Here is a 16,327-nt window from a genome sequence, read left to right as displayed (position 1 = left end):
ATTGAAAGATATGGGTTTTGAATTTTTGAACTTCTTGCAGACAGATCTGATATATATGGGTTTTGAACTTCTAATTCTTGTAGATTTTGTAGATCTGAAATATATGGGTTTTGAACTTCAGATTCTTGTAGATTTTGTAGTTTGCAGTTGCAGTTGCAGAGAGAGACGGACAGAGAGAGGGAGGGCAAGTTTAGAGTACAGAATGAGAATAAAGATGGAGGCGCTTGGAGTTGGGGAGGCTGAAATGATTTGCCCTAAAATATTTTGTTTTAAAGATTTAGAAATTAGGTTACTAATATTAATAATATAATCAAATATATATATATATATATATATATATATGTATATATATCGGTTCAGTTCCGGAACCGAACCATGAGACCGGAACCGGAACCGAACCGAATCTCAACGGTTCCTTATTTTAGGAATTGGAATCGTGAGAACCGGTTCTACGGTTTTTTTGTGCACCCCTAGTTCAGACATGATAATGGTTGGTTGTTATTGGGGGATATATTTTTATACAGAAGGTATAACATAATCACTTGAGCTAAAAATAAATAATCCAAAATTTTTGTATAAATCTATTATGACATATCAGATTTACACAAGAATATATATATAATGGTTAGAGATGTTCTTAGCTTTCAAATTAGTTTCGGAGAGAGGATCCGTATCCAATAGAGACTCTAATGAGCTGTTATGAGATTTGCCAAATTGGTTTTAAAAATGATTGAAAGTAATATATTTCTTTCTTCCAAAATATTAGTGAGCATAACCATGGAAATTAAAAATGTAACAAGAAAGGAGAACAATATCTCAAAGTAAATATCAGCTCCTGACCTCTGGGAGGTCAGGGGGGTTCAAGTCTAAAAAGAGATAAGTGTGTGTGAGTACCAACTAAGAAAAAAAAAAAAACATATCATTAAATATATCATGTTTAGGGTAAATGCCACTGAAGAAAAATAGGCACAGCAATAAATTTCTACTAGTAATATTTCAACTGAATATGCAGGGAACTGATCCAAGCAAATTTTAGTTTTACAAGTGTGATTACTTGAAAAGTCCAAATTTACCTCTCTTAATTCCAAGTCAGGAAGGTCAAAAACATAACAGACAACCATCACCAGAGTCCTTACTAAAATGGTTAAAACATACTCTGTTAGAAATCATTAAAACTTGTTTCTACCATTAATGTAACCATGCGCACCTAATAACTCAAAAGGTTTCTATTAGAAAGAACCACTCTGCGACTCAAGCTCTCAACAAATCGGATGCAAAAAGCTAACCTCTTTACAATCCTCCACCATGGAAATAAAACAAATTGGAATGATCCTCCATCCCAACATCAAAACGGCTACTGCTGATCACCAAAATGGATTGAGAAATTACCAAATTGGAGTTCAGATGGCTGATACCTTTGGAACATCCACCGGAAACTTATCAATTTCATCCATCCGTGGGTTCTTCTCTGCCGGATTTACAGTCCTTATAGCCTTCCAAACGGCACTGTTACACTTAAACCCTGACCCGAATGCTATCTGCCATATTCTATCTCCCCTCTTCACCCTCCCCTTGGCTTCCAAATATGCTAATTCGTACCATAGTGAGCTGCTTGAGGTGTTTCCAAATCGGTAAAGTGTCATCCTTGATGGCTCCATATGCCGACCAGAAAGCTGCAAGTTCTTCTCCAGCTCATCTAAAACAGCTCTTCCCCCAGCATGAATGCAAAAATGCTCAAAAGCTAGTCCGAAATCTAGAATGTAAGGCTTCCCTTCATTTTGAAAAGCTTTCTCCCAACTAAGGTGGCGAAGAAAAGCAACTGCTCAGACATTGGCAAAACAAGAGGCCCGAGTGTAGTCCTCTTCTTGAGTCACGCAAGCAACACATTTATCATCAGCACCCTTGTGGGTTCTCACAGTGTGCACCAATCGATATTTGGATCTTCTTCTGTCAGAGCATTTGTTAGAAAGCAGTATTGCTGCGCTTCCCATTCGAAATAAGCAATTTGAAACAAGCTTCGACCGGTCATTTCCAAAGTAGCAGTTCAAAGTGATGTTCTCTATGCTAATAACCAAAGCATAAGAGTTGGGATGGACTTGGAGAAGTTTTTTAGCAAGATCTAACGATATTAAACCTGCACTGCAACCCATGCCACCTAAATTGTAGCTAACTATGTTTCCCCGGAGCTTGTAATGGTTAATGACCATGGCAGACAAAGATGGGGTTGGATTGAACAGGCTACAATTCACAATTAGGATCCCAATGTCTTTGGGGTTTACAGAGGTCTTGGCGAAAAGCTCATCAATTACACCATACATCACAGCCTCAGCTTCTTTTCTAGCTTCTTTCATTGAAGGATTTGGAGGTATATTGATGACAGCCTCAGGTAGGTAAGTTGAATCCCCAAGGCCAGATCTTTCAAGAATCTTACGCTGGAACTCAAGATTCTCCTCCGTAAATGAACTAATTAACCGAGACTGATCCATAAACATCTTCTTTGAGGATTTTCGAGCTTCATCCTTGTAGCAGGAGAAGTCCACAAGGTATACAGGACGAGGACGAGTGAGAAAGTAAATGGTGGATACAAAAACTAGTAGAGTCGAGCAGAATATTACAGAGATGGGGTTATATTGAAGATTATCCCAAAGATCATAAAGATCTTGGAGAGAAAATGTTGAAAGTTGAGCTGCAAATTCAATGACGAGGGGAAAGGAAGAGGTACATTGCATGGGTGATGACATAATGATAGCCAAGCTTAACATTTTTCAACTTAATTGATTTCTTATAATCTGGGAGATTCCGCGATGAAGGTGTGATCAAGGGTGTATTTACTTTTGGTTCAGTCATTTTCCCTGTTCAAAAATTGAGACCAAATGACACAGAGAATAAGAAAAAATAAAATAAAATAAAATCCTTCACGACAATTAAAAGATATACATTGCTGAAAAATAGTACTCGTAACTTCAAAAGAAAGCCACATGAAAATCCACATGATGCACAAATCTTTCATGGATTTTTTAGAATTGTTTGTATGAATACGTTAGACAAATCCCAGATGAGAATTCACATCAATAGCATGATTTTCGTGCAATTACACAGAAAACAATTGCTATAAGAACGAAACTAAAACTGACCTTGAAGGTGGAACCACACCTCCAACTGCTTGAATCTCCCCAGAGACACAGAGGGAGACGTAATATATACGAACTACGAACAGAAATCTAGCATTACGTGGATATATTTTTATATATAGAAATTGAGAACAACATGCCAAGCCGTAGACTGTAAAAGCGAAGAGTATGCGATTTGAGGAGTTTAGAGACAGAGATAGCACCCGAAGAGAGAGAAATAGGCGGCGCCGACCGGGTTTTGAATCTTACTAAACTGCTTTGACTATAGTCGCTTCCGGTCGTTTTTATGGGAATCAATTTACAATGGTTATGATCCTATGGACTTATGGGGTCTCCCTCTTGGTGGTCAAATTTTCAACTGGAATCTTAATGGGAACATTATGTGCTATGGACCAGTTTGAGTTTGAAATTTGAATATGCTGGATCATTTCGAATTTGATTGAGGAACATAACCAACCAACAAATCATAGAGTGAAGTGGCACTCGATATAGATAATATTAAAAAAAAATAATAAATAAAAATAAAAATGAATGGGCTTCAATAGCAGCTCTCTTTAAAATTAATGAGTTCATAATGGCTGTGCTTATATATATATTAAAACCTTCTCAGTCTGTTTCAATAGTTTAATAAGACAGATAAAACATTTTAGTCAATTGCAACTTAAATTATCACAGCCAAACCGGAACATTTTTTTTTTTTAACCTGGCAAAGAAACACCATACCGCATCTACATGACAAGATCAAAGAATCACGGGTACATAAAAAAAAAAGCATGAGACATAAAACCTCCCACAATAAGACTTATACTCAGAAAGGTTAACATAAACCTTAAGCGTTAAAGGGTATCAGAAAAAGTAGGAGTACTAAGCATCATCAAGCCAACTCCAGAAAGGCAAGAAATGGAAGAACAGCCCAAGAAAAGCTGAGAAGCAAAGCACCCAAATGGTCAGATTAAGGACCTATCAAATCACCCAATTGATCCCATGGCATTTGGCTGAGACAATTTACTTACGTTGTGCTTACAGAAGGACCCAATAATAAATGCAACAAAATGCACCACCACACACGAAATCCCAAAGCACTCACAGCCAGGGCCCACCAAACGCCAAAAGAAGGTCTTGCTTCCACAAGAAGACGTGTTCCAACCGATACAATAGCCAACGACCGATGAAGCCGACAATCATGACACAGCAGGCACCAGAAGCATTAACGACCTGCAAATGAAACGGGATAAACAAAGGCAGCCGCAACCTCGAATCCATCTAGCAAGACAATCTCCAAAAAGGATCGAGCAGAGATATCCACTGTAGGGCATAGAAAAGAGGAAGATCCTTGGGCAACATGAATAGCAGGAACAAATCGACAGTAGATTTGTGGCGACGAACACTGGGTCAAAAGGGAAAAGCTGTGGAAATGGATATGGACCCATCCAATTGTCACCGAGCAAAACTCCCGGTCCAACATGCCGTTGAAACCAGGAACCTACCCAAGCCGACCACCCACAGAACCAGCGAATTGGAGACTGGAGGGCAGAAATCCAACCAAAAATAACATGGAAAGAACAAAAAAAACTCTGATGTACAGATAAACCTCTACTGGGAGAGAAAGAACAACTCTGATGAATAGAGAACAAACAAATATAAGGGCAAAAACGGATTGGGGATTCTGGAAGGAGAGGGGAAGAGCAGATTGAAAATAGATGTTTATCTCTCTAGAAGTTAGAGAGAGAGGCTCCTCCCAGCCAAACCAGAACATAACCTACTCTATTCCAACAAATTCAACAAGGAAAACAAAACAATCCCTCGTGAGTTTCTACTACCGTGTTATAGTATCACCCCTGTTTTTCTTTCTTCTTCCAATTTCAAACTTGCAATGTCAACTTCTGTTGGTGTTTGCCATCCATACTTTGGACATTCAAGTAGCAAAAGTGGATCAACTCTAGAAGCTCAGATGAACAGGTACACTAACGGAAACTCAATTCAAAAAATTAGAGCCGAAGTCCAGGAACACTGCCACAAAAATTGAAATCTAATACGATAATAGACATGGTAGTCAAAGCCAACATGGGGATAAAGTGCAAAGTGATGTAAGTTAACCCGTGAAATAGAGCAATTAATTAATGAAATGCCAAAATGGTTTGAATTACTGACCATTCTTAAAGAGAATGAGGAGGATACTAGTTCCAAATATGGTAAATGCAAGTCTTAGCTGACAGAAAAAAACTTGGAAAGAAGGAATACTTGAACTACTTCTCTTTGATTTGCTGAAAGAAGCTTTTAGTACAATTATTCAGGTATGACTCTTTACAACCATCCAGTGTAAGTAATCGAAATCCTTGTACAGATGAAATAAATATTCTTTGGAGGTTTGCTACGGTGTTTATATGATTACAATTCAGCTGAAATGACCTCTCCTGGCAACTTGAAGGTATGTCGATATTGATCAACACAATGTGCTAGTGGATGGCCAAAATATTAGTCCAGTGTGAAGTCCTCCAGCCATATAATAACTTCATTCCTCTACAATGCAAGCAAGCACAAACCAGATATTGAGATCAGTAAGGGGGAAAAAAAGTAATAAGAAGGAATTATTTTCGATTTGGAGAAAATTATACAAGTGTCGGGAAGATGGGTTACAACTACCCTTAAAATATTTTACACAGTAGACTAAATGATGTGACCTGGGATGTGGACTTTAAGATGAATCTAATGTCACAAACATCAAAATTGGAAACTCCTCATAGAAGAACAATCGTTTAGTCCTGCGTGATCAGATGAATAAACCTGATATTGCATTTAATGTAGCAAACAGAACAAAATTGGTTGCACTACCGAGTTATGATATATGCTGTCTAAGAAAGAAAAGAAATAGAAGCACAGTCAAATCATATAAGCTGAAAAAAGATGGAGAAAAAGAAGCAGCTATAAGGACTTTAACAATTAAAGAACTTAAAGTTCGGAATAAAATACACAAGTGAAACCAACTTGGAAGCCTTGCAGTGAAATCAACAGTAGACTTAATTATGCAAGCAGGTAAAAGAAATTAATAAGTATCGTTTCTAAAAATGCTAGAGATCCATATGTTGTTGTCATAGAAGCACAATCTTTTAGTTCTACCAATAATGAACCATAAAGTGCATTAGATGAAGCACACTTGACAGAATTTGAAGCCCAAAAAAAAAAAAAAACAGCCGCAAGTATATCTAATATAGAAGAAAATTTAGAATTCTATTATGATATTCTTTAACTGACAGAGCTAAAATCTTGTCACATCAGACTCAGATTTTTTACACCTCAGAAAATTAATAGCGTGATGTTCAAAAAACAACAGGACAACAGAGCCTTTGGTACCGTAGATGGCGTATTTGCAACCTAGATTTAGGCCAAGATTCAACTGACTCGATGAATCTTAACATACTGATGATATCAACACTAAACTACATTCTATGATTAAGTTGCCTGATACTGTGATATCATGATCCTTACATGGAGAAAAGATAAACATTATAGTGGGTATTGCATTGATTAAGACCACTAAACTTAATAAAAAGTTGCAAGATGTACAAACCCAATTCTCACAGTTATGCAGTTCTATTTGCTATATTTCATTTTTGGGTAAATTACAATGATACCCCTAGAGGTTTGCCCTATTGACAATAATATACAAGTTGGGCAATTTTTGAACAATGAACCCCCCGTCAGAATTTTGTTCCATATAGGCCTTAAAAGATTAGAAAAGATGAGTTTAACCTTCAATATTTTATTAAATTTTTATGTAAAATACCCTAACAAATAAATGACCAAATTGCCCATCTTCTCTCTCTCTCTCTCTCTCTCTATATATATATATATGTATATGTATATATATGTATATGTATATGTATCTATATGTATATGTATATATATGTATATGTATATGTATATATATGTATATGTATATATGAACACGTATATACACACACACATACATTTGCCTCTTTCACCATCGCCCCCCGGCAGAGCCACCGTCCCCTGACAAAGCTAACGCCTTGTGTCACTCTCAACTCCTCAATCGCCCTCATCATCAACCCCATATCAGAAATCTCCATCCACACTAAACTCTCCCCCATCACCACCACTCTCACATGGTAGTACACAATACCACTGGAGGTGAAGGTGACAACCGGTTTCCATAGCTTGATTTGGTGAGAAACGTCGGATTTTGAGTGACAGTGAGTGGCGGTGTCGATGAGTTCGGCGGTGGTTTCTTGCAAGGGACAGGTTTGGTGGATGAGAGAGAAAACGTGTGGTATTGGCTCTGTTATTTTGAGGAATTTGAGGTGGAGATTTGTTTGTAAAGGTGGCCTGAAAAGTCTCCATGATCTTCTCCATCATCGATTCAACGACGCTCGCGGGTGATCTACAATCATGATATAGGTCACCGATTTTTGATTTGACACGCCTCGCCATCAATAATTGAACCCTTTAAAGCACTTCCAATGAAGTGTACACAGGGGATGGTGGTGGACGAAGTGGTGGTTGGGAAGCTTAAGAAGTGGGTCTCGAATCAGTTTTGGATTTCACCAAACCCAGATCATAATTTCCCTCTCCCCAATTCAAACCAACCCAACTACAATGTAATCTAATTCAAACAAACGATAAATAATTCCACAAGCTTTTTCTAGAAGCTATTACAATTATGGCCAATTTAGGGCCAAATACATACAATTATATATACAAATATACTTATATATAAACCTTGCAAGAAGGGGTGGAGGTGCTGAACAATGCTGCTTTGACGATGCAGAGTGGAGAGAGAAGATGAAATGTCTGTTTTTAGAGCAACATCTCAATTATAATTGGATGTGGTGTGATAGCCCAGTGATAGGGCATGTGATGCTTTTGGCCAAAGGACCAGGTTCGAATCCTCATTTCATCAATTGTCAGTTGCTTTAACTTCTAAAAAAAAAAAAAGTCTCAATTATAATTACATAATTTTTATCTTAAAATTTACAAATTAAATTTATATTTAGTATGTAAATTAAATATATATTTTTTCTTAAATAGTAAATTAAATATTCATAAAAAGTCTAGTTATATTTAGGATTGATGTTATGTTGAATTGGTTTATATGTATACATGTGTGTATATATATGTATAAATAAAAAGGAGTATTTTGTGTTGAATTTTTATAAATGAAAGAGGCTATATTGGTCCATTAAAATTAGCTATAAAGGTTAAATTTGTAATTTCAATATTTGAATGAGTCAATTATAAGTCAAAGGGTATTCTGGTCATTTTATTATGCGTTAGAGTACTCAGGGGTGTCTTTGTCAAAAAGAACAAACCTGATGGGGTTTTATTGTTCTAAAATAGTCCAACTTATATATAGCTGTCAACAAGGCAAACCTCAGGGGGTGTAAGTGTAATTTACCCTTTATTTTTTTGTTATTATAGCATTGAATTGATGACATTTAATTTGATTGGAGTGAATTGTTCCTGCTATAGAGTAATTTATTTATTTATTCTTAGTTGGTACTCACACACACATGCCTCCACCGAGGCTTGAACCCTTGACCACCATTTTGGAAGTAAGAACTTGATACTGCTAGGCCACTGGCCTGTTGGTTGCTACAGAGTAAACTTTATTTTGCATGCAAAGTGTATGTACCTGTTTTCTGGGTCAAATCAAGAATGAATCTATTTATGGGAATATCACTAAAACAATATGAGGAATACAGAAGAGCGGATTGAGGGAGAGAAAATCAGTCCAATTTTAGGGATTGAAAACGATGGTAGAGAAGAACGATCACTGGTACTTAACAGAGGCTGATCCTTGAGCCCCTTAACTTTGCCTCCTCTTTATAGCCCTAGGTCACCCACCTTGTATCCATTGGGCCAATGGATAAAGTGAGTCAGAGCCCATGTCCCTCTATGGGTCATAATGCCCTAATCCTAGCTTTTTCGGACCTATTGCCAGGTCAGTGTACTTGTTTTTTCACCTTTTAGTGCCTATACTGCCAAAAGCAGGTGTGGCCTTTATTGAGTGTGGTTTAGTCTATTAGAGGGTGGTTGTAAGGGTCTCTGTACTTATTCCAGGTCGCCTTTCCATTTTTCCCCAAATTAGGTCTACCATTGCAAGACTTGAAACTGATCTTCCATCCTCTATTCCAAAATCCCTTCGGCATTCCCAAAGGCTCTGAAAAGTGCTACCACTACACTTCATTGTTAGATTATCGACCTATGGAAGGCCTGGTCGGATCGAGGTTTTAGGCCCATCGATCAACAATTTGTGGCTTTGTAGCTTAGTCGGATCGAGGTTCTAGACCCATCAATCGACAGTTTGTGGCTTCGTCGGATCGAGGTTCTGAACCCATCGATCGACAGTTTGTGGCTTGGTCGGATTGAGGTTCTGAACCCATCGATCGACAGTTTGTGGCTTAGTCAGATCGTTCTGGGCCCATCGATCGACAATTTGTGGCTTAGTCGGATCGAGGTTCTGGGCCCATCGATCAACAGTTTGTCGCTTAGTCGGATCGAAATTCTGGGTCCATCGATTGACAGTTTTCAAATCTTATGCCATGGGCTTATCGACTGGCTGTTAGTGTTTTTGTTGAGCTGGCCGGAGTCCATATATCGACCAAGTGTTGACCACTTTTGTCTTGTTCTTGCTTTCTTTTAAAGTTGACACTGAGATGATGTTAGCCTATTTTTGACTTTTGATGATGTGGTATAACTTAAATCCACACAAAGTAATGAGAATAAGAATGTCTGAAGGTTTGAATTCATTCTTAAAGCAATAAAAAACAGAAGAAACCACGAAATTAAAGGTTCAAAGCAAATTAAACCAGATAAGAATCATATGTGTATCATACCATTATAAAGCTCCATGTTCGACCAGGATCGTTGTAGCGAGCAAGCAAGCAACCCTTTTTAGGTCTAAGACCATCTCTAATAAGACTGGAGCGAAGTGCTTTTTCCTTCTCACAAACAATATCCTCTGTAGGTTTTCCACTGAACTTTGAAACTGCAGCAATGCCTCCTTCCACTTTCCTCAAGCTAATTGATTCTTGATTGGGATCTGGTAAGCTGGTCAAGAATACAGACTACCTGTCAATTGCTTACATCATGTAATAAGGGAGTTTAAGCTTATTCTATTGTGGTTTGGTTTCTCTTGGCAATTATATTGTAATCAAAGAAATCCAGCCATGGCTTTGACAATAAAATGAAAATTTTATTTTACATAGTTTCAGTTTTACTATTTAAGAATATAATAGAATACAGTGGATGAAATTCACCTGCTCATATCTTTCTCAGATGGAAGAACTATTTGAATAGATACTTTGGACATTTCAGCATCAATTGCTTGAGTGAAGACAGGAGTAGTCATGGGTATCTTCTCCATTGTGGAATTCTTCCCAAAAATATACCTGTGCAAATGGAATTAGATCTCAAATTATCCAAAAAAGAGAGACAAAGAAAAAAAATAAAGAAGACACATAATTCAGAATGACACTCACCCTGTAACAGCATTAAAGCCGGTTGACCCAGACAGCTTATCACCATCTGCTTCTACAACTATGAATGGGGTGTACTTTCTTACCTGTATTTCATTTGAATATTATAGCCAAGCCTATATATGGTTCACAAACACGAATTTAATAGGCACATTAGCAGAATAAGTTATTCCCAGTAGTCAGAAGTCCTTACACGAGCGCATAAATATCAAGAAGGCAATAGTAATAAAATAAACGATGACCAAAAAATTCGAGTTGAAAAAAACTTGGTTACCACTCATGAAACACTCAACAGTTCAAATCCTGTTATAAGTAAGATGAAGACACCATAGCAACATTAATGGGCTGTTGGTTTGTAGGCTTAATAGATTGCCAAACTAATAACTCCATTATCTGGTGGTTCCAAAAATTAGGCGTAGTGTTTTGCTTCAATTTCGGTCAATTGAATAGAAATAATTCTAGATAATAGAAATGCATTATTGCAGCAAGACTTATTCCAGGAAATACAAACAAACCTCATATTTTGCAGTCCTTTTCAGTATCTGATATTTGGGTGATTCCAGTTCTGGAGTCTTGTAAACCCGCAGCTGCAATGAATTACAATATACATATAAGAAGGGACACTCGGTGGCACTTGCAAAATTTAGAAACATAATGGTAATCACCTGCTTCATTACATCCCATAAACCTTCTAGAGAAAAGTAGTCATTTTTCTCTATAGAATCCCAATAGTCCTACGAAATGTGTACAAAAAGAAAGAGTAAATCACTAATTTTGATAATACTAAATTATTCCTGTTTACATGGCACAGAAAGGGATCTTACCACATGGCTGCAGAACTTCTCTGTCTCTGGGTTGATGCCCATAACAGAAGTTCCTGTGAAAACCAATTCTGGTTTCCATGGCAGAATAATGAACCTCATTACCATAGTCCACCTTGTAGTCATTTCATAAGGTCCTGTCTATAGCAACTCAATCAGTCAAAGAAACAAAACTCAAGTTGAACTTAAATTCATTGTAGGAAAACCTGCAAAACAAACACAAATTAGGTGCCAGGAAAGTAATGAAATCCGTGTGCTATATATCCTCAATGAAGTTATACAAGATAATAGAGACCATTACAAGAAGTAATTTCTAAAAAAAAAAAAAAAAAGAGAGAGAGAGAAAAAAAGGGGTTACCATGGAGATCAAGACATCTTGTTTAGATTGGATCCTCTGTCAGATTTCGCGTGCACTCTAACAAATCAATATTGGATCCTAAGTTAAACTTAAATCAAAATCTTTTAGCTTTCTTCGAAGTTCTACAACATTCATAACTATTTATTCCCAAATGATCATGCCTTCCTTTAAGATATTGCCTTAAGAATTGTGTGATTGACCACTTCCACTTCTCGACTTACCCACTAAAGATGTTAATGATCCAAGTCCTACGATGATTGTGAAAATGAAATTATAGGATCTTCTCTGTAGCAATCAAAGTCATAAATCTGTCTTTCAAAATGGAGATTCTACAAACAAAAAAAATGCACATGTTGCAAAACAACTGGAGTCAGCATGACAGGAAAATTTTTGTTACTAAGGCTCCGTTTGTTTGAGCGGGAAAAAAATATTTTACACGCCCCACCCGATAGACTCACCTCAGCCTCGACTTAGACCTTTGCCAAACTCCGAAAAATAAAAATAAAAGAGCCTAAAAAATAACTTATACAGCATTGAACATTTTCTTCTCAGAAGCTATATAAACTAAGAGGGATTTAATGACATCTAACAATTACTGAAGTGTTATGCAGCTAATTTTACAATTACAGGGCAGATCACATGCAAAATGGATACAGTATAAGCCAAATTTCAAAATCTTTTTTATTTTTATTTTTTAATAACAACATGCAAAGCAAAATTCAGAATCTGAGTAATATTTATATAAGTGAAATAAAAGGGTTTAATATTGCCTTTTACCAACCAAAAAAAAAAGTCTAAGTGATATTCTGGGTTCACTTTCTGGTAGACTAGAAAACAGAGAATCAATCAGATTGTGTTACATTTAAAACATCATTTTTATCTGCTAATTGATACTTCATTTGGGTTCTTGATATCAAACCCAACATAGAAATCTTCTTGGTAATCCTTATGAGTAAGTACAAACATTGTATACGCGCATATACACACCACAATACTGTAGAAAAGCATACCTGTTTGACCCAGTGCAACTGGAAATCAGGCGTGAAGAGATTCTTTAAAAGGGCTATGTTGAAGAGATACCCACTTATACTGTCATGCTTCGTGATTGGGTCCCGAAACTTGACGCGTTCATCGTACGCCGTCCGATCGATCCCTTGATCATCAAAGAGGTGTGGTAGGTCCTCGTACAAGAAGTCCACCAGGCGTTTCGCATCGATTGTTGATTTTGGCGGGCTTTGGTCTACTAAGCTAAGTTTAACAACCCACCTGAATTTTTGGTCAGTTTTAATCACGAAGTTTCCATTCCTAAATTGTTTGGGAGGACAGACATAAATTCCGGCGGGTTTGGTGATGTGCCGTCGCCGGGAACTGACACACAGGCCGGGAATTAAGCCGGGAATATGGTCTGAAATATGTGCAACAGCCATTTGTTTTGGGTGTACAGAGTTTACATAATACATGTTGATCTGGCTTTTGGTATGGACTGGACTATGAAGTAACACAAAATCTTAGCCACAAAATGATTGGTGGGCGTTTGTTGGAGATTTTCCCTTTTAAATCATTTGGCAATGTTTGTTACACTTCTGTTTGATTTGGGAGGAAAGGGAAGAGAAGGGAAAGGCATTGGAAGGGATTTGAAAAAGGAATAGAAGGAAGAGAAAAGAGTAATAAATTCGGTAATTACTTTGGTTAAGAGAGAGAGAGAGAGAGAGAGAGAGAGAGAAAAAAAAAAAAAATCTACCGGCACTAAGCAAAGCACCATAAATTGGATTTATAATCTCATTATTTTTGTTTGGTACATCGTCGATCAATCCCTCTGCTTCATCTAATAATCCAGCACAACTAAGGAGGTCAATTAGACACCCATAGTGTTCTAACTTTGGTTCAATTCGATACATCTTCCTCTACCAGTCCCCCATGACTACAAGCACTTAAAACACCAATAAATGTGATTTCACATGGTATGATATTTTTCACTGTGGGCCTGAGCCCGCACGGTTTTACTTTTGAGTTTCACCCCCAAAAGGCTTCATACCAATTGGAGATAAGACACTTACATATAAGTACTTAACATTTCCTCTACCCAGGTGATGTGGGACTGTGCACTCGTAACTCACCAGTATAGTAGTCTGTCAGTGTCTCTCGCACCCGCCCACGACACAACTGTCCACAAGGTCGTTACAAATGGTATTAGAGCCTAACCCAGCTGGAAGTGTACCGACGGGGACGTCGGGCCTCCAAGGGGGTGGATTGTGATGACTTTGTGAGCGGGTGTGTCGTGGGCGGATGCGAAAGATACTGACAGACAACCATACTGGCGAACTACAGGTGCACAATTCCACATCGTCTGGCTAGAGGATAGGTGAGGTGCTTATATGTAAGTGTGTCATCTCTAATTGGTATGAGGCCTTTTAGGGTGAAGCCCAATAATAAAACCGTGCATGCTCAGGTCTAAAACAAACAATATCATACCATGCAGTAGAGTAGGTCATTACACATATCTACTAAAGCATCTAGGTAACCGTGGATCCATTTTCCTTGTTCCAGAGTTCCCAACTGGGCACGGCCCGTGAGGAGAGCAACCACAGTGAATTTATCAGGCTCTTTGGATTTGCATCTCCCAAAACAGAGCTAGTGCCTCATCAACACAGTTGAACTGCATATACCCGTTAATAATAGCCGTCCAAAGAATAATATCCTTAACTGGACTTCTCTCAAACAACTCCCTAGCTTTATCCAACTGACCGTCGTTTATATACCCAGACACCTACTTGTCCAACAAATCACATTTTTCTTTGGCATTGCGTCAAAAAAAATTCGGGCTATACTTAAACATCCACACTTGGAGTACATATCCAACAAGGCATTGCCAATTATAGTGGTAAATCCAAGCTCATGGCTAACATGCCGGTGAATTTCTTTACCAAGTTCCAAAATTTTCAATTCTGTTCAGGCCGAAAGAGTACTTACAACTGTAGCTTCTTCAGGCTTCAGATTACTTTCCCATTTCTTTGGCATTGCGTCAAAAAAAATTTGGGCTATACTTAAACATCCACACTTGGAGTACATATCCAACAAGGCATTGCCAATTATAGTGGTAAATCCAAGCTCATGGCTAACATGCCGGTGAATTTCTTTACCAAGTTCCAAAATTTTCAGTTCTGTTCAGGCCGAAAGAGTACTTACAACTGTAGCTTCTTCAGGCTTCAGATTACTTTCCCATTTCATACGCCAAAAAACATCAACAACATCCTCAAATCTGTTACATCTAACGTATCCAGAGATCAAGACATTCCAAGAAACCACATCTCTTTCTCAGGCATTTCATCAAACAACTTCTTTAATTTCACAACATAACCCAGTTCTGGATACATGTCCATGAATGAGTTACAAAAATAACAATCAAACTCAACCCCACTCTTTACAACAAACCCATGAACCTTTTCGCCTATTAAAACCTCCCGCAAGCATCCGATGGCCTTGAAAACAAAGAGGTAGGTGAAATTATCTGGCCACAAACCATGCATCCTCAATTGATCATGCAAAAAAAAAGGTTTTCTTAAGCTACCTTTCTTGGCATATGCTTTGATCATTACATTGTAAACAAACAAACTCCGGTCTTCAATGTAATCGAAGATCTTCTTGACGTAGGATTAGCTTCCAAGAGATGGATGTGTTCAGAAGACCATGAGCTTGCTGAGGGTGTCTTTGTTTTGATGTACACCAATCCTGAAAACTTGGGTTTGGATTTGTTTGAGTTGTTTCATGGACTTACAGTTTCGAAGGTTGTCTAGACATGCTTTCTTGGTGGGTCTTGTGAAGTATGAGTTAGTAGTAGTTGTCAAGTGAAGTGGTTTTGATAGGAATTGGCAGGAAATAGACTTCAATAGCAGAAACTTATGTTGAGAGATCATGTGACCTTGCTCTTGTTGTGCCTTGGCTAGAATAAGCTGAGAAGCCACGCCTTCTATTTATTAGCTGCTTTTTTAAAATTGTGGATCATATATTTCAGAAGATGAAACCCATAACAGTAAATAAATTTATAAGGATGAGAGAGGGTAGTCATCACTCATAAACCTTTTGCTAGAGGATAATGTACCTCACAATATTCTCTACCCTTTGCAAGGTAGGGGCGCATCATCCACTACTTTTAAGTTTTCACTCTCCACTGCTGTTGTCACCCAACCCATGCACTTATATTTTGTTTTTCGATTCGCCATCACATAATTAATGGTTACTCCAACATGTGTCTGTGTGTGTGTGTATATATATATTGAACTGTCGTTTAAATTTCCTATATGGCAGGGTAAATTAGTGCTACGCACTGTCACCGGCATTGGGTCATCCACCCCCTTGAAGTCTCACTCCACACTCACTCCACACTCCTTGTGTGACTTGCTAGGGCAGAAACGAGCCCAACACTTCCTCTTCCTTTCTATAATTAAGCATAGCCGAATGCTATTAGAATCATGCAGATGGAGAAAATGATATATATATAGTGATGATTTTTATGATTATGCC

The 16,327-nt window shown here is 37.8% G+C and overlaps 1 protein-coding gene and 2 pseudogenes across 3 annotated transcripts; all 3 read right to left on the bottom strand.

The window, feature by feature from the left end:
* Positions 1-750: 750 nt before the first annotated feature.
* Positions 751-3,022, bottom strand: LOC132277250 (3-ketoacyl-CoA synthase 11-like; annotated as a pseudogene).
* Positions 3,023-5,369: 2,347 nt separating this feature from the next.
* LOC132277251 (heme-binding-like protein At3g10130, chloroplastic) lies at positions 5,370-13,331 on the bottom strand. Of its 3 annotated transcripts, none has more exons than XR_009470999.1 (9): positions 12,817-13,331; positions 11,452-11,589; positions 11,293-11,361; positions 11,143-11,214; positions 10,631-10,713; positions 10,409-10,540; positions 9,986-10,199; positions 5,813-5,893; positions 5,370-5,651 (listed from the first exon to the last, which is right to left on the bottom strand). XR_009470999.1 is itself a non-coding variant. In XM_059779061.1 (9 exons), exons 2-9 carry the CDS (start codon positions 11,807-11,809, stop codon positions 5,607-5,609), a joined length of 756 nt encoding a protein of 251 aa, XP_059635044.1. In that variant the 5' UTR covers positions 11,810-11,863; positions 12,817-12,930; the 3' UTR covers positions 5,370-5,606. The 3 variants fall into 3 exon arrangements, 2 of the variants coding, with proteins under 2 accessions (XP_059635044.1, XP_059635043.1); XM_059779061.1 differs by lacking the exon at positions 5,813-5,893 and adding an exon at positions 11,807-11,863 and having other exon boundaries at positions 12,817-12,930; XM_059779060.1 differs by lacking the exon at positions 5,813-5,893 and having other exon boundaries at positions 12,817-13,326.
* Positions 13,332-14,270: 939 nt separating this feature from the next.
* Positions 14,271-15,456, bottom strand: LOC132278421 (pentatricopeptide repeat-containing protein At1g31430-like; annotated as a pseudogene).
* Positions 15,457-16,327: the final 871 nt, after the last annotated feature.

The sequence above is a fragment of the Cornus florida genome, unplaced genomic scaffold, assembly GCF_030987335.1.
Source record: "Cornus florida cultivar Cherokee Brave unplaced genomic scaffold, ASM3098733v1 CherokeeBrave_3.0.0_Hap2_Chr10, whole genome shotgun sequence".
NCBI classification, from domain to species: Eukaryota; Viridiplantae; Streptophyta; class Magnoliopsida; order Cornales; family Cornaceae; genus Cornus; species Cornus florida.
Note: the sequence above shows the minus strand (reverse complement) of the source record. Positions and strands in the feature narration are given on the sequence as shown.